This window comes from Macaca mulatta, chromosome 13, assembly GCF_049350105.2.
Source record: "Macaca mulatta isolate MMU2019108-1 chromosome 13, T2T-MMU8v2.0, whole genome shotgun sequence".
Classification (NCBI taxonomy): Eukaryota; Metazoa; Chordata; class Mammalia; order Primates; family Cercopithecidae; genus Macaca; species Macaca mulatta.
In genome coordinates, this window is record NC_133418.1 from 23561956 (window position 1) to 23583847 (window position 21892).

The window sequence follows — 21892 nt, forward strand, 5'->3', positions numbered from 1 at the left end:
TATGGGTAGTTAAACATAAAATAGCTCTACAAAGTGTTGTGTACATAAAAGTGTTCATATCTTGAAAGATTCTAATTTACTGCTCAGTACTGTCTCCTGGAGAGGAAAATAGGTAAGATAGGCTCCTGAGCCTATGATAATAACTCATAATATGAAGTGAAAACATAGAGACAAAATGAGAGGTGATAGATACTCAAACCGATGTGAGTGAAGAACAGCTGTGAAACAAGAGTGTCTATGGGAGAGAGGAGGTCATGGGACTGCTTTTGTGAAAAAGGAATTTGTACATGTTAGTCAAGTGTCTAACACATTTAACATTTTAATAAAGTAAAATCTTATCTTCCTGTGTGTCAGTATGGGATTGTACAGATGTCACAATGCAGTGGTGGTGAGAATAATGAAGAAACGAATGTGGAGGTCAAAGAATGAAGTCCACCAATATGGACATTAGATTTATGAATGAAAAGGAGTGTATGTCAAATTGGGCAGGAGTAAACAAAGAAAGCAGCTAGCTAGGTAGAATGGAGGTTTCTGATGAGGAGACTGGTGGGAAGTCACTTAATTGAAAGCAGAAGTTAGAAGGATGAGGGTGACCCACAGGGTCCCATTTCTTCTCCGTAGAAGTTTTGCATATCAATGATATGTGCTTCGTTCACATCAGTTAGCATATTGGGATGCAGTTTAATCTGGAAAAAATGTGTTTTTTTTTTGTTTGTTTCTTATTAGGAAGCTGTGTTTGCTGAGTAGTTATTTCATAAAAGAACCTGAGAGACCCCTATAGTATATCATATAAAACTAGATTTAGAAAAAAGGAATCAAAGAATACATTTTTAGAGTATTAAATGGATAACTGCCAATAATCATGGCAATCATGACACATATATATATGCATTATGTCATATTGGTTGGTTATTTATAAGAAAAGAAGTCTCTAGTGATTTAGAAACTTTGTTTAGTTTATTTTCATAAGAATCTATGAAAATCTACACATTATTTCATTGATGTGTATGTTTTGGCAAAAGTGGACGAAGAGACAGGGAGAAGGCCAAACTGCTGAATCCAGGATATGTAAAAATATCAGGAGCCTTCATGAGTATAAAGAAAATGATTTTTTAAATTATGACTCTAAGATTAAGTGGACTCACTTCAGATGCATTTAGAATATTTGCGTAAAGGATGATTTGATTTTGGCTGCTCCAGGAACTACTGGAAGCAGGAAAGAATGATGGAATTGGGATAAACCACAGTGACTCATTACTCCTCCTTGTTACTACTGGGCGTCAGAGGTATATGTTTTGTTGATATTAGTTATTCAAATGAGATAAACGTGAATATGCATACGTTGGCTTTGTTTTTCAAGAAGCTAACTATTGGATAAAATAGCTATTTAATAAAAATTCTCTAGAGAATAACATGAGACTTCAACCAGACTATTTTGGAAATGAAAATAATGTTGAATTCATTACTTGACTCCCAAATGTTTATTTTCAGTGAATATTGGAGTGATTTCCAAATGTAAAAGTTTATTCATATCTAATGCTCGTAGCAACTTTATTTTGTATAAGTATGTTAAATTTGGTAATTTATTATACTTTTTGATGAGGTTTATTTATTATACCTTGTTGTCATGAGTGGATGAAGAAACTTTCAGAAGCTAAACTAGAAGATACAAGAGATGTAGGCACATTATTACACCATATGGGTGTGAGAAATAATGAATATTACATACTAGAATTCATCAAACATATATCCAAGCTGATTAAGTTAGGACATTTCCACTGAAGAGACGTGAAGTGTACATTCAACTAAAGTGTCATTGTAATTGTGTACCTTCTCAGTTATCGATCAAGTTAAAGAGCATGATGAATGTTTGCAGTAAAATGGTCTAAATCATTCTGATATCTTGCATGAAAGACATGTGGGCACATGTACCACCTGCTTTGACATTGATTCCCATGTGTATGAGTTGCTCTCTGATTTTAGATCACATTTGTCCTCATCATTCAGCATATCCACATTGATATTGACATGGTTTTATTTTAGTTTTAGACATACGACAAGTCATATTACGTTTGAAATTGTCAGAGTATATTTCTTGAAGCCTGTATTCCTATTTTCTTCAGTGTATTTCCTTCACATTTAGTCCCAAGAAACAAAGTATAAAACATCAAAGCCTACACTATTACAGGCAGGAGGATACAGCTTGAAGCTAACACAGGATGAGTGTATGGATTATATTATCATATTTACATATGATTGACTCTGTATCCCTTTTGCTTTTCAGTGTCTTCTGAGAAACAACCAGCCTGTAAGGTAACTAAACTCTCATTTATATTTTGAACTATTATATTTGTACAGTCTATTAAACATACTTTATGTATTGATAATTTTGTTTCAAATACCATTTAGGTTACAAGTGACCAGAATGATTCTATTTTGAATATCACCACAGAAATAAAGGATGGGCAAAAATCTGGGACAGGTAATTTAGCAATACATGTTCGATGTCATGTTCACTCAAGATAGAAGAGAATGTCTCTTCCCCGAATGAATTAGTGGGGGGGTGGCCCCTTGAAGCTGCACGTTCCAATTCAGCACTTCTGAGATTGTGCACTTGAAATAAGTACTCAGGTGCTGCAGTTGCTGCTGATGCTTGGCCATGATCTGAGTAGCAAGATTATAGACTTCCCTATATTGAAATTGGGAAGAAGTACTATTGGAGAGCAGTTCAAGACATAACGGGCTGAGGGGACAACTTAATTTTGCTTTAATTCTACAGCATGTTTTCATCAAGAGGGGAATAAGAAAGAGATGAAGTAATAAATATTATAGACGTCAAACCGTATTGCGAAAAGCAGAGGGAAGAAGTGATTGTAATAACCCATACACACTGTAGAAGGACAGCTAATGATACCACAGATGTAGCAATTATTTTCCTCAAGGAAGAGGGATTGTGAGGCAGGAAGAAGGAAAAAGAAGATGTTATTTATGTAATTTTGGTGTTTCTGCTAAGGAAATCTGAGTGAACTCACTTCAGATGCATTTGGAATATTTGCATAAAAGAAGATTTGATTGTGGCTGCTCCAGAAACTATTGGAAGCAGGAAACAATGAGAGAATTGGGAAAAACCACACTGACTCATTACTCCTCTTTGTTACTATTGGGCATCAGAGAAATGTGTTTTGTTGATTTCAGTTATAAAAAAGATAAACTTGAATATGAACACATTGGCTTCATTGTTCAAAAAGCTCACTTTTGAATAAAATGGCTATTAAATGAAAATTCTTTGGAGATCATCCTGATTCTCCAAACAAGACTATTTTGAAAGGAAAAATAATGTTGAATTCATTAATTGACTCCTAAAATGGTCATTGTTAATGAATTTTGGAGTGATTTCTGAATTAAAAGCTTATTAATATCTAATGCTTGTAGCAGTTTTATTTTGGATATGTATGTCAAAATTGATAATTGATGATATTTTTTATTGAGATTCGTGTACTATACTTTGTTGCCAGGAGTAAATGAAGAAACTTTTGGAAGGCTAAACTAGAGAACACAAGAAATGTAGGCAAATTATTACACTACGTGGATCTGAGAAATAATGAATATTATCTACTAGGACTGACCAAACATATATCCAAGCTGAACAAGTTAGGACATTTCCACTGAAGAGACGTGAAGTGTACCTTCACATGAAGTGTCACTATAATTGTGTACTTTCTCAGTTATCGATCAAGTTAAAGAGCATGATGAATGTTTGCAGTATAATGGTCTAAATCATTCTGATATCCTGCATTGAAAGACATGTGGGTGCATGTACCACCTGCTTTGACATTGATTCCCATGTGTATGAGTTGCTCTCTGATTTTAGATCACATTTGTCCTTATCACTCAGCATATCCACATTGATATTGACATGGTTTTATTTTAGTTTTAGACATATGATAAGTCATATCACGTTTGAAATTGTCAGTGTATATTTCTTGAAGCCTGTATTCCTATTTTCTTTTTTTTTTTTTTTTTTACTTGTTTAATTGTCTTATCTTTTTTTTTTTTTTTTTTTTTAATTTATTTATTATTATTATACTTTAAGTTGTAGGGTACATGTGCATAACGTGCAGGTTTGTTACATATGTATACTTGTGCCATGTTGCTGTGCTGCACCCATCAACTCGTCATTTACATCAGGTATAACTCCCAATGCAATCCCTCCCCCCTCCCCCCTCCCCATGATAGGCCCCAGTGTGTGATGTTCCCCTTCCTGAGTCCGAGTGATCTCATTGTTCAGTTCCCACCTATGAGTGAGAACATGCGGTGTTTGGTTTTCTGTTCTTGTGATAGTTTGCTAAGAATGATGGATTCCAGCTGCATCCAAGTCCCTACAAAGGACTCAAACTCATCCTTTTTTATGGCTGCATAGTATTCCATGGTGTATATGTGCCACATTTTCTTAATCCAATCTGTCACTGATGGACATTTGGGTTGATTCCAAGTCTTTGCTATTGTGAATAGTGCTGCAATAAACATACGTGTGCATGTGTCTTTATAGCAGCATAATTTATAATCCTTTGGGTATATACCCAGTAATGGGATGGCTGGGTCATATGGTACATCTAGTTCTAGATCCTTGAGGAATCGCCATACTGTTTTCCATAATGGTTGAACTAGTTTACAATCCCACCAACAGTGTAAAAGTGTTCCTATTTCTCCACATCCTCTCCAGCACCTGTTGTTTCCTGACTTTTTAATGATTGCCATTCTAACTGGTGTGAGATGGTATCTCATTGTGGTTTTGATTTGCATTTCTCTGATGGCCAGTGATGATGAGCATTTTTTCATGTGTCTGTTGGCTGTATGAATGTCTTCTTTTGAGAAATGTCTGTTCATATCCTTTGCCCACTTTTTGATGGGGTTGTTTGTTTTTTTCTTGTAAATTTGTTTGAGTTCTTTGTAGGTTCTGGATATTAGCCCTTTGTCAGATGAGTAGATTGCAAAAATTTTCTCCTATTCTGTAGGTTGCCTGTTCACTCTGGTGGTAGTTTCTTTTGCTGTGCAGAAGCTCTTTAATTTAATGAGATCCCATTTGTCAATTTTGGCTTTTGCTGCCATTGCTTTTGGTGTTTTAGACATGAAGTCTTTGCCCATGCCTATGTCCTGAATGGTACTACCTAGGTTTTCCTCTAGGATTTTTATGGTATTAGGTCTAACATTTAAGTCTCTAATCCATCTTGAATTAATTTTCGTATAAGGAGTAAGGAAAGGATCCAGTTTCAGCTTTCTACTTATGGCTAGCCAATTTTCCCAGCACCATTTATTAAATAGGGAATCCTTTCCCCATTTCTTGTTTCTCTCAGGTTTGTCAAAGATCAAATGGCTGTAGATGTGTGGTATTATTTCTGAGGACTCTGTTCTGTTCCATTGGTCTATATCTCTGTTTTGGTACCAGTACCATGCTGTTTTGGTTACTGTAGCCTTGTAGTATAGTTTGAAGTCAGGTAGCGTGATGCCTCCAGCTTTGTTCTTTTGACTTAGGATTGTCTTGGAGATGCGGGCTCTTTTTTGGTTCCATATGAACTTTAAAGCAGTTTTTTCCAATTCTGTGAAGAAACTCATTGGTAGCTTGATGGGGATGGCATTGAATCTATAAATTACCTTGGGCAGTATGGCCATTTTCACAATATTGATTCTTCCTATCCATGAGCATGGTATGTTCTTCCATTTGTTTGTGTCCTCTTTTATTTCACTGAGCAGTGGTTTGTAGTTCTCCTTGAAGAGGTCCTTTACATCCCTTGTAAGTTGGATTCCTAGGTATTTTATTCTCTTTGAAGCAATTGTGAATGGAAGTTCATTCCTGATTTGGCTCTCTGTTTGTCTGTTACTGGTGTATAAGAATGCTTGTGATTTTTGCACATTAATTTTGTATCCTGAGACTTTGCTGAAGTTGCTTATCAGCTTAAGGAGATTTTGGGCTGAGACAATGGGGTTTTCTAAATATACAATCATGTCATCTGCAAACAGGGACAATTTGACTTCTTCTTTTCCTAACTGAATACCCTTGATTTCTTTCTCTTGCCTGATTGCCCTAGCCAGAACTTCCAACACTATGTTGAATAGGAGTGGTGAGAGAGGGCATCCCTGTCTTGTGCCAGTTTTCAAAGGGAATTTTTCCAGTTTTTGCCCATTCAGTATGATATTGGCTGTGGGTTTGTCATAAATAGCTCTTATTATTTTGAGGTACGTTCCATCAATACCGAATTTATTGAGCGTTTTTAGCATGAAGGGCTGTTGAATTTTGTCAAAAGCCTTTTCTGCATCAATTGAGATAATCATGTGGTTCTTGTCTTTGGTTCTGTTTATATGCTGGATTATGTTTATTGATTTGCGAATGTTGAACCAGCCTTGCATCCCAGGGATGAAGCCCACTTGATCATGGTGGATAAGCTTTTTGATGTGTTGCTGAATCCGGTTTGCCAGTATTTTATTGAGGATTTTTGCATCGATGTTCATCAGGGATATTGGTCTAAAATTCTCTTTTTTTGTTGTGTCTCTGCCAGGCTTTGGTATCAGGATGATGTTGGCCTCATAAAATGAGTTAGGGAGGATTCCCTCTTTTTCTATTGATTGGAATAGTTTCAGAAGGAATGGTACCAACTCCTCTTTGTACCTCTGGTAGAATTCAGCTGTGAATCCATCTGGTCCTGGACTTTTTTTGGTTGGTAGGCTATTAATTGTTGCCTCAATTTCAGAGCCTGCTATTGGTCTATTCAGGGATTCAACTTCTTCCTGGTTTAGTCTTGGAAGAGTGTAAGTGTCCAGGAAATTATCCATTTCTTCTAGATTTTCCAGTTTATTTGCGTAGAGGTGTTTATAGTATTCTCTGATGGTAGTATGTATTTCTGTAGGGTCGGTGGTGATATCCCCTTGATCATTTTTAATTGCGTCGATTTGATTCTTCTCTCTTTTCTTCTTTATTAGTCTGGCTAGTGGTCTGTCAATTTTGTTGATCTTTTCAAAAAACCAACTCCTGGATTCATTGATTTTTTGGAGGGTTTTTTGTGTTTCTATCTCCTTCAGTTCTGCTCTGATCTTAGTTATTTCTTGCCTTCTGCTAGCTTTCGAATGTGTTTGCTCTTGCTTCTCTAGTTCTTTTAATTGCGATGTTAGAGTGTCAATTTTACATCTTTCCTGCTTTCTCTTGTGGGCATTTAGTGCTATAAATTTCCCTCTACACACTGCTTTAAATGTGTCCCAGAGATTCTGGTATGTTGTATCTTTGTTCTCATTGGTTTCAAAGAACATCTTTATTTCTGCCTTCATTTCGTTATGTACCCAGTAGTCATTCAGGAGCAGGTTGTTCAGTTTCCATGTAGTTGAGCGGTTTTGATTGAGTTTCTTAGTCCTGAGTTCTAGTTTGATTGCACTGTGGTCTGAGAGACAGTTTGTTATAATTTCTGTTCTTGTACATTTGCTGAGGAGTGCTTTACTTCCAATTACGTGGTCAATTTTGGAGTAAGTATGATGTGGTGCTGAGAAGAATGTATATTCTGTTGATTTGGGGTGGAGAGTTCTATAGATGTCTATTAGGTCTGCTTGCTGCAGAGATGAGTTCAATTCCTGGATATCCTTGTTAACTTTCTGTCTCGTTGATCTGTCTAATGTTGACAGTGGAGTGTTGAAGTCTCCCATTATTATTGTATGGGAGTCTAAGTCTCTTTGTAAGTCTCTAAGGACTTGCTTTATGAATCTGGGTGCTCCTGTATTGGGTGCATATATATTTAGGATAGTTAGCTCTTCCTGTTGAATTGATCCCTTTACCATTATGTAATGGCCTCTTTGTCTCTTTTGATCTTTGATGGTTTAAAGTCTGTTTTATCAGAGACTAGTATTGCAACCCCTGCTTTTTTTTGTTCTCCATTTGCTTGGTAAATCTTCCTCCATCCCTTTATTTTGAGCCTATGTATGTCTCTGCGTGTGAGATGGGTCTCCTGAATACAGCAGACTGATGGGTCTTGACTCTTTATCCAGTTTGCCAGTCTGTGTCTTTTAATTGGAGCATTTAGTCCATTTACATTTAAGGTTAATATTGTTATGTGTGAACTTGATCCTGCCATTATATTAACTGGTTATTTTGCTCATTAGTTGATGCAGTTTCTTCCTAGCCTCAATGGTCTTTACATTTTGGCATGTTTTTGCAATGGCTGGTACCGGTTGTTCCTTTCCATGTTTAGTGCTTCCATCAGGATCTCTTGTAAGGCAGGCCTAGTGGTGACAAAATCTCTAAGCATTTGCTTATCTGTAAAGGATTTTATTTCTCCTTCACTTATGAAACTTAGTTTGGCTGGATATGAAATTCTGGGTTTAAAATTCTTTTCTTTAAGAATGTTGAATATTGGCCCCCACTCTCTTCTGGCTTGTAGAGTTTCTGCTGAGAGATCTGCTGTTAGTCTGATGGGCTTCCCTTTGTGGGTAACCCGACCTTTCTCTCTGGCTGCCCTTAAGATTTTTTCCTTCATTTCAACTTTGGTGAATCTGGCAATTATGTGTCTTGGAGTTGCTCTTCTCGAGGAGTATCTTTGTGGCGTTCTCTGTATTTCCTGGATTTGAATGTTGGCCTGCCCTACTAGGTTGGGGAAGTTCTCCTGGATGATATCCTGAAGAGTGTTTTCCAACTTGGTTCCATTTTCCCCCTCACTTTCAGGCACCCCAATCAGACGTAGATTTGGTCTTTTTACATAATCCCATACTTCTTGCAGGCTTTGTTCGTTTCTTTTTCTTCTTTTTTCTTTTGGTTTCTCTTCTCGCTTCATTTCATTCATTTGATCCTCAATCGCTGATACTCTTTCTTCCAGTTGATCGAGTCGGTTACTGAAGCTTGTGCATTTGTCACGTATTTCTCGTGTCATGGTTTTCATCTCTTTCATTTCGTTTAGGACCTTCTCTGCATTAATTACTCTAGCCATCAATTCTTCCACTTTTTTTTCAAGATTTTTAGTTTCTTTGCGCTGGGTACATAATTCCTCCTTTAGCTCTGAGAAATTTGATGGACTGAAGCCTTCTTCTCTCATCTCGTCAAAGTCATTCTCCGTCCAGCTTTGATCCGTTGCTGGCGATGAGCTGCGCTCCTTTGCCGGGGGAGATGCACTCTTATTTTTTGAATTTCCAGCTTTTCTGCCCTGCTTTTTCCCCATCTTTGTGGTTTTATCTGCCTCTGGTCTTTGATGATGGTGATGTACTGATGGGGTTTTGGTGTAGGTGTCCTTCCTGTTTGATAGTTTTCCTTCTAACAGTCAGGACCCTCAGCTGTAGGTCTGTTGGAGATTGCTTGAGGTCCACTCCAGACCCTGTTTGCCTGGGTATCAGCAGCAGAGGCTGCAGAAGATAGAATATTTCTGAACAGCGAGTGTACCTGTCTGATTCTTGCTTTGGAAGCTTCCTCTCAGGGGTGTACTCCTCCCTGTGAGGTGTGGGGTGTCAGACTGCCCCTAGTGGGGGATGTCTCCCAGTTAGGCTACTCAGGGGTCAGGGACCCGCTTGAGCAGGGAGTCTGTCCCTTCTCAGATCTCAACCTCCGTGCTGGGAGATCCACTGCTCTCTTCAAAGCTGTCAGACAGAGTCGTTTGCGTCTGTGCAGAGGTGTCTGTGTGTCTTAGTTTACTGTGCCCTGTCCCCAGAGGTGGAGTCTACAGAGACAGGCAGGTTTCCTTGAGCTGCTGTGAGCTCCACCCAGTTCGAGCTTCCCAGCAGCTTTGTTTACCTACTTAAGCCTCAGCAATGGCGGGCGCCCCTCCCCCAGCCTCGCTGCTGCCTTGCCGGTAGATCACAGACTGCTGCGCTAGCAACGAGGGAGGCTCCGTGGGTGTGGGACCCTCCCGGCCAGGTGTGGGATATGATCTCCTGGTGTGCCTGTTTCCTAAAGCGCAGTATTGGGGTGGGAGTTACCCGACTTTCCAGGTGTTGTGTGTCTCAGTTCCCCTGGCTAGGAAAAGGGACTCCCTTCCCCCTTGCGCTTCCCAGGTGAGGCAATGCCTCGCCCTGCTTCAGCTCTCGCTGGTCGGGCTGCAGCAGCTGACCAGCTCCGATCGTCCGGCACTCCCCAGTGAGATGAACCCAGTACCTCAGTTGAAAATGCAGAAATCACCGGTCTTCTGTGTCGCTGGCGCGCCTGTATTCCTATTTTCTTCAGTGTATTTCTGTCATGTTCCAGTCTCCATACACAAAGTAGAAAATATCAAAGCCTACACTAATACAGGCAGGAGGATACAACTTGATGCTAATATGCTATCCATGCATGAATATATGGATAACATTATCATATTTACATATGATTGATTATGTATCCCTTTTGCTTTTCAGTGCCTTCTGAGAAACAACCAGCCTTGAAGGTAATTAAACTCTCATTTATATGTTGAACTATTAACTGTATAGTCTATGAAACCTACTTTATGTATTGATTATTGTGTTTCAAATCCCATTCAGGCTACAAGTGAAAAGAATGATTCTGTTTCGAATATAGCCACAGAAATAGAGGAGGGACCAACATCTGGGACAGGTAATTTTGCAAAACACATCTAATATCATGTTCAATCAAGGTAGAAGAGAACTTCCCTTCCCAGAATAAATCAGTGAGGAGTTCATCTAAGCTGCATGTTCTGATTCAGCACGTCTGAGATTCTTCATTTGTAGTGAGTTCTCAGGTGACCCTGATGCTGCTGGTCGTTGGCCATGATCTGAATAGTAAGATTATAGACTTCTCTACATTGAAATTGGAAAGAAGAACCATTGGAGAGCAGTTCGACACATACCAGGCTCAGGGAACAGCATAATTTTGCTTTAATTTTACAGCATGTTTCCATCAAGAGGAGAAGGAGAATGAGCTGAAGTATTAGATATTATAGGCATCATATCGTATTCTTATAAACAGAGGGAAAACTGATCCTAATAACTCCATAAACACTGTAAAATGAGAACTAATGTGACCACTGATGTATCAATTATTTTCCTCGAAGAAGAGGGATTGTGAGGCAGGAAGGATGGAAAAGAAGAAGGTATTTATGTAATTTTGGGTTTTCTGCTGAGGAAACCTGAGTGAACTCATTTCAGATGCATTTGGAATATTTGCATAAAAGAAGATTTGATTTTGGCTGATCCGTGAGCTACAGGAAGCAGGAAACAGTGCTACAATTGGGATAAACCACAGTGACTCATTACTCCTCTTTGTTACTATTAGTCATGAGAGATACATGTTTTGTTGATTTTAGTTATAAAAAATGAGATAAATTTGAGTATGAATACATTGCCTTCCTTGTTCAAGGAGCTAACTCTTGGATAAAATAGCTATTTAATGAAACTTCTTTAGAGAATAGTATGATACTCTTAAGAAGACTATTTTAGAAACAAAAATTATGTTGAATTCTAATTAACTCCTAAAATGGTCATTTTCAATGAATATTAGAGTGATTTCTGAATGTAAAACTTACTAATGTCTAATGCTTGTTTCAGTTTTACTTTGTAGAAGTATGTCAAAATTGATAATTGATGATATTTTTATTGAGGCTAATATATTATGCTTTGTTGCCATGAGTGGATGAAGAAATTTTCGGAAGGCTAAACTAGCAGATACGAGAAACTCAGGCAAATTATTACACCACATGGGTGTGAGAAATAACGAGTATTATCTACTAATTTCAGGACACATATATCCAAGCTGATCAATTTAGGACACTTCCACTGAAGAGACGTGAAGTGTCATTGTAATTGTGTGCCTTCCCAGTTATCGGACGAGTTAAAGAGCGTGATGAATGTTTGTAGTATAATTATGTAAATCCTTCTGATTTCCTGCATGAAAGACATGAGGGATCGTGTACCACCTGCTTTGACATTGATTCTCAGGTGTATGAGTTGCTTCACTGATTTAGGTCACATTTGTCCTCATCACTCGGCATATCCACATCGATATTGACACGATTTTATTTTAGTTTTAGACAAATGACAAATCATACATGTTTGCAATTGTAAGGGTATATTTCATGAAGCCTGTGTTCCCTTTTGTCAGTGTATTTCTGTCATGTTCCAGTCCCCAGACACAAAGTAGCAAACATCAAAGCCTACACTAATGCAGGCAGGAGGATACGGCTTGATGCTAACACTGCATGAATGTATGGATAATTTATCATATTTACATACGAGTGATTATGTATCCCTTTTGTTTTTCAGTGTCTTCTCGGAAACAACCAGTCTTGAAGGTAATTAAATTTTCATTTATATTTTGAACTAGTAAATGCAGAGTCTATGAAACATACTTTATTTATTGATTATTTTATTTCAAATTCCGTTCAGGTTACAAGTGACGAGAAAGATTCTGTTTCAAATATAGCCACAGAAATAAAGGATGGACAACAATCTGGGACAGGTAATTCTGCAAAACACATTTAATGTCATGTTCAGTCCAGATAGAAAAGAACGTCTCTTCCCCAAATAAATCAACAGGAGACTCGTCCAAGCTGCACATTCTGATTCAGCAGGCCTGAGATTCTTCATATGTAATAAGTTCTTGGGTGACACCGATGCTGTTGGTCTTGGACATGATCTTCACAATAAGATTATAGACTTCCACACATTGAAACTGGGAAGAAGAAACATTGGAGAGCAGGCCAAGACATAAGGGACTCAGGGGACAGATAATTTTGCTTTAATTCTGCAGCATATTTTCACCAAGGGTGGAAGGAGAAAGAAATGAAGTATAGATTTTACAGACATCACACCGTACTGTTAAAGACAAGACAGAAAAGTGATCGTAATAACTCGTGGACACTAGAACGAGAAGTAACGAGACCACTGATGTAGCAATTAGTTTCCCCAAGGAAGAGGGACTGTGAGGCAGGAAGGAGGGAAAAGAAGAAGTTATTTATGTAATTTTGGGATTTCTGCTGAGGAAACCTGAGTGAATTCACTTCAGATGCATGTAGCATATTTGCAGAAAGGAGATTTGATTTCACAGCTCCTGGAACTACAGGATGCAGGAAAGAATGCTAGAATTAGGATAAACCACAATGACTAGTTACTCCCCTTTGTTACTATTAGGCATCAGACTTACATGTTTCATTGATTTTAGTTATAAAAATGAGATATGCTTGAATATGAATACCTTGGCTTCTTTGATCAAAGAGGTAACTCTTGGATAAAATCGCTATTTAATGAATATTCTTTAGAGAAGAGCATGATACTCCTAGCAAGACTATTTTAGAAACAAAAATAATGTTGAATTCATCAACTGACCCTTAAAATGGTCATTTTCAATGAATGTTGGTGTGATTTCTGAATGGAAAAGCTTGCTGCTATCCAATGCTTGTAGGAGTTTTATTTAGTAGAAGTATGTCAAAATTAATAATTGATTATGTTCTTTATTGAGGTTTATATATTATACTTTGTTGCCATGAGTGGATGAAGAAATGTTTGGAAGGCTAAACTAGGGAATACAAGAAACTTAGGGGAATTATTACACCACATGGGTGTGAGAAATAATGAATATTATTTACTCAGATTCCAGAAACATATATCCACGCTGATCAATTTAGGACACTTCCAACTTAAAAGACGTGAAATGTCCATTCAACTAAAGTGTCATTGTAATTGTGTAAGTTCTCAGTTATCAGGCAAGTTAAAGAGCATGATGAATGTTTGTAGTATAATGGTGTAAATCCTTCTGCTTTGTTGCCTGAAAGACATGCAGGATCATGTACCACCTGCTTTGACATTGTTTCTCAGGTGTATGAATTGCTGCTCTGATTTTACATCACATTTCTCCTCATCACTCGCCATATCCATATTGATATAGACATGGTTTTATTTTAGTTTTAGACATATGACTAATCATACCATGTTTGAAATTGTAAGGGTATATTTCGTGAAGCCTGTATTCCTTTTCTTCAGTGTATTTCTAAAGTAGAAAACATCAAATCCTACACTAATACAGGTAGGAGGATACAGCTTGATGCTGACACCTCATGAATGTATGAATAACATTATCTTATGTACATATGAGTGATTATGTGTCCCTTTTGCTTTTTAGTGTCTTCTCAGAAACAACCAACCTTGAAGGTAATTAAACTCTCATTTATATTTTGAACTAGTAACTGTATAGTCTCTGAACTATACTTTATGTATTGATTATTTTGTTTCAAATTCCATTCAGGCTACAAGTGACAAGGAAGATTCTGTTTCGAATATAGCCACAGAAATAAAGGATGCACAAATATCTGGGACAGGTAATTTTGCAATACACATCTAAGGTCATGTTCAATCAAGATAGAAGAGAACTTCCCTTCCCCAAATTGGGAAGAAGAAACACTGGAGAGCTGTTCAAGATATAAGGGGCTCAGGGGACAGCATAATTTTGCTTTAATTCTACAGCATGTTTTCACCAAGAGTGAAAGGAGATAGATTTTTACAGACGTCACATCGTACTGCTAAAAACAGGTGGAAAAGTGATTGTAATAAACTGTAGACACTGTAGAACAATAACTAACGAGATTACTGGTGTAGCAATTATTTTCCTCAAGAAAGAGGGATTGTGAGCCAGGAAGGAGGGAAAAGAACTTATTTTTGTAATTTTGAGATTTCTGCTGAGTAAACCTGAGTGAACTCATTTCAGATGCATTTGGAACATTTGCATAAAAGAAGATTTGATTTTGGCAAATCCAGGAACTGCTGAAAACAGGAAACAATGCTATAATTGCTGTAAACCACACCGACTCATTACTCCTCTTTGTTACTATCAGGCATCACATATACATGTTTTGTTGATTTTAGTTATAAAAATTAGATAAACCTTTGTTTCGTTTGATGTTTGTTGGTTTAAAGTCTATTTTATCAGAGACTAGGTTTGCAACTGCTGCTATTTTTTGTTTTCCATTTGCTTGGTAGATCTTCCTCCATCCCTTTATTTTGAGCCTATGTGTGTCTCTGCCTGTGAGATGGGTCTACTGAATACAGCACACTTATGAGTCTTGAGTTTATCCAATTTGCCAGTCTGTGTCTTTTAATTGGAGCATTTAGCCCATTTACATTTAAGGTTAATATTATTATGTGTGAATTTGATCCTGTCATTATGATATTAGCTGGTTATTTTGCTCATTAGTTGATGTAGTTTCTTCCTAGTGTTGATGGTCTTTACAATTTGGCGTGCTTTTGCAGTGGCTGGTACTGGTTCTTCCTTTCCATGTGTAGTGCTTCCTTCAGGAGCTCTTGTAAGACAGGCCTGGTGGTGACAAAATCTCTCAGCATTTGCTTATCTGTAAAGGATTTTATTTCTTCTTCACTCATGAAGCTTAGTTTGGTTGGATATGAGATTCTGGGTTGAAAATTCTTTTGTTTAAGAATGTGGAATATTGGACCCCACTCTCTTCTTGCTTATAGAGTTTCTGCTGAGAGATCCGCTGTTAGTCTGATGGGCTTCCCTTTGTGGGTGACCCGACCTTTCTTTCTAGCTCCCCTTAACATTTTTTCCTTCATTTCAGCTTTGGCAAATCTGACAATTATGTGTCTTGGAGTTGCTCTTCTCAAGGAGTATCTTTGTGGCATTCTCTGTATTTCCTGAATTTGAATGTTGGTCTGCCTTGCTAGGTTGGAGAAGTTCTCCTGGATAACATCCTGGAGAGTGTTTTCCAACTTGGCTCTATTCTCCCCATCACTTTCAGGTACACCAATCAGACATAGATTTGGTCTTTTCCCATAGTCCCACATTTCTTGGAGGCTTTATTCATTTCTTTTTACTCTTTATTCTCTAAACTTCTTTTCTAACTTCATTTAATTTATTTGATTTTCAGTCACTGATACCCTTTCTTCCACTTGAATGTATTGGCTACTGAAGCTTGTGCATGTGTCATGTAGTTCTTGTGCCATGGTTTTCAGCTCCATCAGGTTATTTCAGGTCTTCACTGTACTGTTTATTGTAGTTAGCCATTCATCTAACCTTTTTTCAAGGTTTTTAGCTTCTTTGCGATGGATTCAAATATTCTCCTTTAGTTTGGAGAAGTTTGTTATTACTGATCGTCTGAAGCCTACTTTTGTCAGCTCATCAAAGTCATTCTCTGTCCAGCTTTGTTCTGTTGCTGGTGAGGAGCTGCATTCCTCTGGAGGAGAAGAGGCACTCTGATTTTTAGAATTTTCAGCTTTTCTGCTCTGGTTTCTCCCCATCTTTGTGATTTTATCCACTTTTGGTCTGTGATGATGGTGACGTACAGATGGGGTTTTGGTGTGGATGTCCTTTCTGTTTGTTAGTTTTCCTTCTAATAGTCAGGCCCCTCAGGTGCAGGTCTGTTGGAGTTTGCTGGAGGTCCACTCCAGACCCTGTTTGCCTGGGTATCACCAGCGGAGGCTGCAGAACAGCAAATATTGCAGAACGGCAAATATTGCTGCCTGATGCTTTCTCTGGAAGCTTCATTTTAGAGGAGCACCTGGCTGTATGAGGTGTCATTCTGCCCCTAGTGGGGGATGTCTCCCAGTTAGGCTACTCAGGTGTCAGGAACCCACCTGAGGAGGCAGTCTGTCTGTTCTCAGATGTCAAACTCTGTGCTGGGAGAACCACTACTGTCTTCAAAGCTGTCAGACAGGGAAATTTAAGTCTGCAGAAGTTTCTGCTGCCTTTTGTTCAGCTATGCCCTGCCCCTAGAGATGGAGTCTACAGAGGCAGGCAGGCCTCCTTGAGCTGTGGTGGGCTCCACCAAGTTCAAGCTTCTGGGCCGCTTTCTTTACCTACTCAAGCCCCAGCAATGACAGACAACCCTCCCCCAGCTTCGCTGCCACTTTGCAGTTCGATCTCAGACTACTGTGCTAGCAGTGAGTGACGCTCCGTGGGTGTGGGACACTCTGAGCCAGGTGCGGGATATAATCTCGTGGTGTGTCATTTGCTAAGACTGTTGGAAAAGTGCAGTATTAGGGTGGGAGTGTACCAATTTTCCAGGTACTGTCTGTCACGTCTTTCCTTGGCTAGGAAAGGGAATTCCCAAATCCCTTGCACTTCCCGGGTGAGGTGATACACCACCCTGCTTTGGCTCACACTCCGTGGGCCGCACCCACTGTCCAACAAGCCCCAGGAGATTAATCCGGTTCCTCATTTGGCAATGCAGAAAACACCCATCTTCTGCGTCACTCATGCTGGGAGCTGTAAATGGGACCTGTTCCTATTTGGTCATCTTGCGAAAAAGGTCAATTCAGCAAGAACAGCTAACTATCCTAAATATATATACACCCAATACGAGAGCACCCAGATTCATAAAGCAAGTCCTTAGAAACTTACAAAGATACTTAGACTCCCACACAATGGTAATGGGAGACTTTAACACCTCACTATCAACATTAGATCAACGAGACAGAAAGTTAACAAGGATATCCAGGACTTGAACTCGGCTCTGCACCAAGTGGACCTAATAGACGTCTACAGAACTCTCCACCCCAAATCAATACAATATACATTCTTCTCAGCACAACATCGCACTTACTCCAAAATGGACCACATAGCTGGAAGTAAAGCACTCCTCAGCAAATGTAAAAGAACAGAAATTGTAACAAACTTGTCTCTAAGACCACAGTGCAATCAAAGTAGAACTCAGGATTAAGAAACTCACTCAACACTATTCACAATAGCAAAGACTTGGAATCAACCCAAATGTCCATCAGTGACAGACTGGATTAAGAAAATGTGGCACATATACACCATGGAATACTATACAGCCATAAAAAAGGATGAGTTTGTGTCCTTTGTAGGGACATGGATGCAGCTGGGAACCATCATTCTCAGCAAACTATCGCAAGAACAGAAAACCAAAGACCACATGTTCTCACTCATAGGTGGGAACTGAACAATGAGATCACTTGGACTTGGGAAGGGGAACATCACACACCGGGGCCTATCATGGGGAGGGGGGAGGAAGGAGGGATTGCATTGGGAGTTATACCTGATGTAAATGACGAGTTGATGGGTGCTGATGAGTTGATGGGTGCAGCACAGCAACATGGCACAAGTATACATATGTAACAAACCTGCACGTTATGCACATGTACCCTAGAACTTAAAGTATAATAATAATAATAATAATAATAATAAAAAGAAACTCACTCAAAACCGCTCAACTACATGGAAACTGAACAACTTGCTCCTGAATGACTACTGGGTAAATAATGAAATGAAGGCAAAAATAAAGATGTTCTTTGAAACCAATGAGAACAAAGATACAGCATACCAGAATCTCTGGGACACATTTAGAGCTGTGTGTAGAGGGAAATTTATAGCACTAAATGCCTACATGAGAAAGCAGGAAAGATCTAAAATTGACACCCTAACATCACAGTTAAAAGAACTAGAGAAGCAAGAGCAAACACCTTCAAAAGCTAGCAGAAGGCAAGAAATAACTAAGATAAGTTCAGAACTGAAAGAGATAGAGACACAAAAAACACTTATCAATGAATCCAGGAGCTGGTTTTTTGAAGAGATCAACAAACTTGATAGACCACTAGCAAGACTAATAAAGAAGAAAAGAGAGAAGAATCAAATAGACATAATAAAAAAATGATAAAGGGGGTATCACCACCAATCCCACAGAAATACAAACTACCATCAGAGAATACTATAAACACTTCTAGGCAAATAAACTGGAAAATCTAGAAGAAATGGATAAATTCCTGGACATATACACCCTCCCAAGACTAAACTAGGAAGAAGCTGAATTCCTGAATAGACCAATAACAGGCTCTGAAATTGAGGCAATAATTAATAGCCTACCAACCAAAAAAAGTCCAGGACCAGATGGATTTGCAGCTGAATTCTACCAGAGGTACAAAGAGGAGATGGTACCATTCCTTCTGGAACTATTCCGATCAATAGAAAAAGGGGGAATCCTCCCTAACTCATATTATGAGGCCAGCATCATCCTGATACCAAAACCTGGCAGAGACACAACAAAAAAAAAGAGACTTTTAGACCAATATCCCTGATGAACATCGATGCAAAATCCTCAATAAAATACTGGCAACACTAATCCAGTAGCACATCAAAAAGCTTATCCACCATAATCAAGTTGGCTTCACTCCTGGGATGTGAGCCTGGTTCAACATATGCAAATCAATAAATGTGATCCATCATATAAACAGAAACAAAGACAAAAACCACAGGATTATGTCAATAGATGCAGAAAAGGCCTTTGACAAAATTCAAAAGGACTTCATGCTAGGTATTGATGGGACGTATCTCAAAATAATAGCTATTTATGACAAACCCACAGCCAATATCATACAGAATGGGCAAAAACTGAAAGCATTTCCTTTGAAAACTGGCACAAGACAAGGATGCCCTGTCTCACCACTCCTATTCAACATAGTGTTGGAAGTTCTGGTCAGGGCAATCAGGCAGGAGAAAGAAATAAAGGGTATTCAATTAGCAAAAGAGGAAGCCAAATTGTCCGTGTTTGCAGATGACATGATGATATATTTAAAAAACCCCATTGTCTCAACCCAAAATTTCCTTAAGCTGATAAGCAACTTCAGCAAAGTCTCAGGATACAAAATCAACCTGCAAAAGTCACAAGCATTCCTATACACCAATAACAGACAGAGAGCCAAATCATGAGTGAACTCCCATTCACAGTTGCTTCGAAGAGAATAAAATACCTAGAAATCCAACTTACAAGGGATGTGAAGGACCTCTTCAAGGAGAACTACAAACCACTGCTCAACGAATAAAAAAGGACACAAACAAATGGAAGAACATTCCATGCTCATGGATAGGAAAAATCAATATCGTGAAACTGGCCTTACTGCCCTAGGTAATTTATAGATTCAGTGCCATCCCCATCAAGCTACCAATGACTTTCTTCACAGAATTGGAAAAAACTACTTTAAAGTTCATATGGAACCAAAAAAGAGCCCACATTGCCAAGACAATCCCAAGCCAAAAGAACAAAGCTGGAGGCATCATGCCAGAGCCTGACTTCTAACTATACTACAAGGCTACAGTCACCAAAGCAGCATGGTACTGGTACCAAAACAGAGATATAGACCAATGGAACAGAACAGAGCCCTCAGAAATAATACCACACATCTACAACCATCTGATCTTTGACAAACTTGACAATAACAAGAAATGGGGAAAGGATTCCCTATGTAATAAATGGTACAGGGAAAACTGGCTAGCCATATGTGGAAAGCTGAACCTGGATCCCTTCCTTACACCTTACACAAAAATTAATTCAAGATGGATTAAAGACTTAAATATTAGACCTAAAACCATAAAAACCCTAGAAGGAAAACTAGGTAATACCATTCAGGACATAGGCATGAGCAAGGACTTTATGACTAAAGCACCAAAAGCAATGGCAGCAAAAGCCGAAATAGACAAATGGGATCTAATTATACTAAAGAGCTTCTTCACAGCAAAAGAAACTACCATCAGCGTGAACAGGCAACCTACAGAGTGGGAGAAAATTTTTTACAATCTACCCACATGACAAACGGCTAATATCCAGAATATACAAAGAACTTAAACAAATTTACAAGAAAAAAATCAAACAACCCCATCAAAAAGTGGGTGAAGGATATGAACAGACACGTCTCAAAAGAAGACTTTTATGCAGCCAACAGACACATGAAAAAATGCTCATCATCACTGGCCATCGGAGAAATGCAAATCAAAACCACAATGAGATACCATCTTGTGCCAGTTAGAATGGCAATCATTAAAAAGTCAGGAAACCACAGGTGCTGGAGAGGATGTGGAGAAATAGGAACACTTTTATGCTGTTGGTGGGACTATAAACTAGTTCAACCATTGTGGAAGACAGTGTGGCGATTCCTCAAGGATCTAGAACTAGAAATACCATTTGACACAGACATCTCATTACTGGGTATATACCCAAAGGATTATAAATCATGCTGCTATAAAGAAACATGCACACATATGTTTATTGTGGCACTACTCACAATAGCAAGGACTTGGAACCAACGCAAATGTCCATCAATGATAGACTGGATTAAGAAAATGTGGCACATATACACCACAGAATACTATGCAACCATAAAAAAGGATGAGTTAATGTCCTTTGTAGGGACATGGATGAAGCTGGAAACCATCATACTGAGCAAACTATCCCAAGGACAGAGAACCAAACACCGCATGTCCTCGCTCATAGGTGGGAATTGAACAATGAGGACACTTGAACACAAGTGGGGAACATCACACACTGGGGCCTGTCGTGCGATTTGGGGATAGGGGAGGGAAAGCATTAGGGAGACATACCTAATGTAAATGATGAGTTAATGAGTGCAGCACACCAACATGGCACATGTATACATGTGTAAGAAACCTGCACGTTGTGCACAAATGCCCTAGAACTTAAGTATAACAAAAAAATTAGATAAACTTGAGTATGAATACATTGGCTTCATTGATCAAAGAGCTAACTCTTGGATAAAATAGTTATTTAATGAATATTCTTTAAAGAATAGCATTATACTCCAAGCAAGACTATCTTAGAAACAAAAATAATGTTGAATTCATCAACTGACTCCTAAAATGGTAATTTTCAATGAATATTGGAGAGATATCCAAATGTAGAAGCTTATTAGTATCCAATGCTTATAGCAGTTTTATTTTGTAGAAGTATGTCAAAATTAATAATGGATTATGTTTTTTATTGAGGTTTATATATTATACTTTGTTGCCATGAGTGGATGAAAAAATGTTCTGAAGGCTAAACTAGAGAATACAAGAAACTGAAGTGAATTATTATACCACATGGGTGTGAGAAAAAATGAATATTATTCACTCAGATTCAGGAAACATATATCCAAACTGATCAATTTAGGACACTTCCACTGAAGAGACATGAAATGTTCATTAAAC

The 21892-nt window shown here is 38.4% G+C and overlaps 1 protein-coding gene across 1 annotated transcript in view; it reads left to right on the forward strand.

Annotated features, from left to right (window-relative positions):
* The window catches only part of ANKRD36C (ankyrin repeat domain 36C), a 176876-nt gene that overhangs the window by 60435 nt on the left and 94549 nt on the right, over nucleotides 1-21892 (forward strand). The window contains exons 24-27 of the mRNA XM_077958762.1: nucleotides 2285-2313; nucleotides 10477-10549; nucleotides 12214-12242; nucleotides 12337-12409. Coding sequence (XP_077814888.1) covers nucleotides 2285-2313; nucleotides 10477-10549; nucleotides 12214-12242; nucleotides 12337-12409 — 204 coding nt within the window. The remainder of the gene's footprint in view (nucleotides 1-2284; nucleotides 2314-10476; nucleotides 10550-12213; nucleotides 12243-12336; nucleotides 12410-21892) is intronic.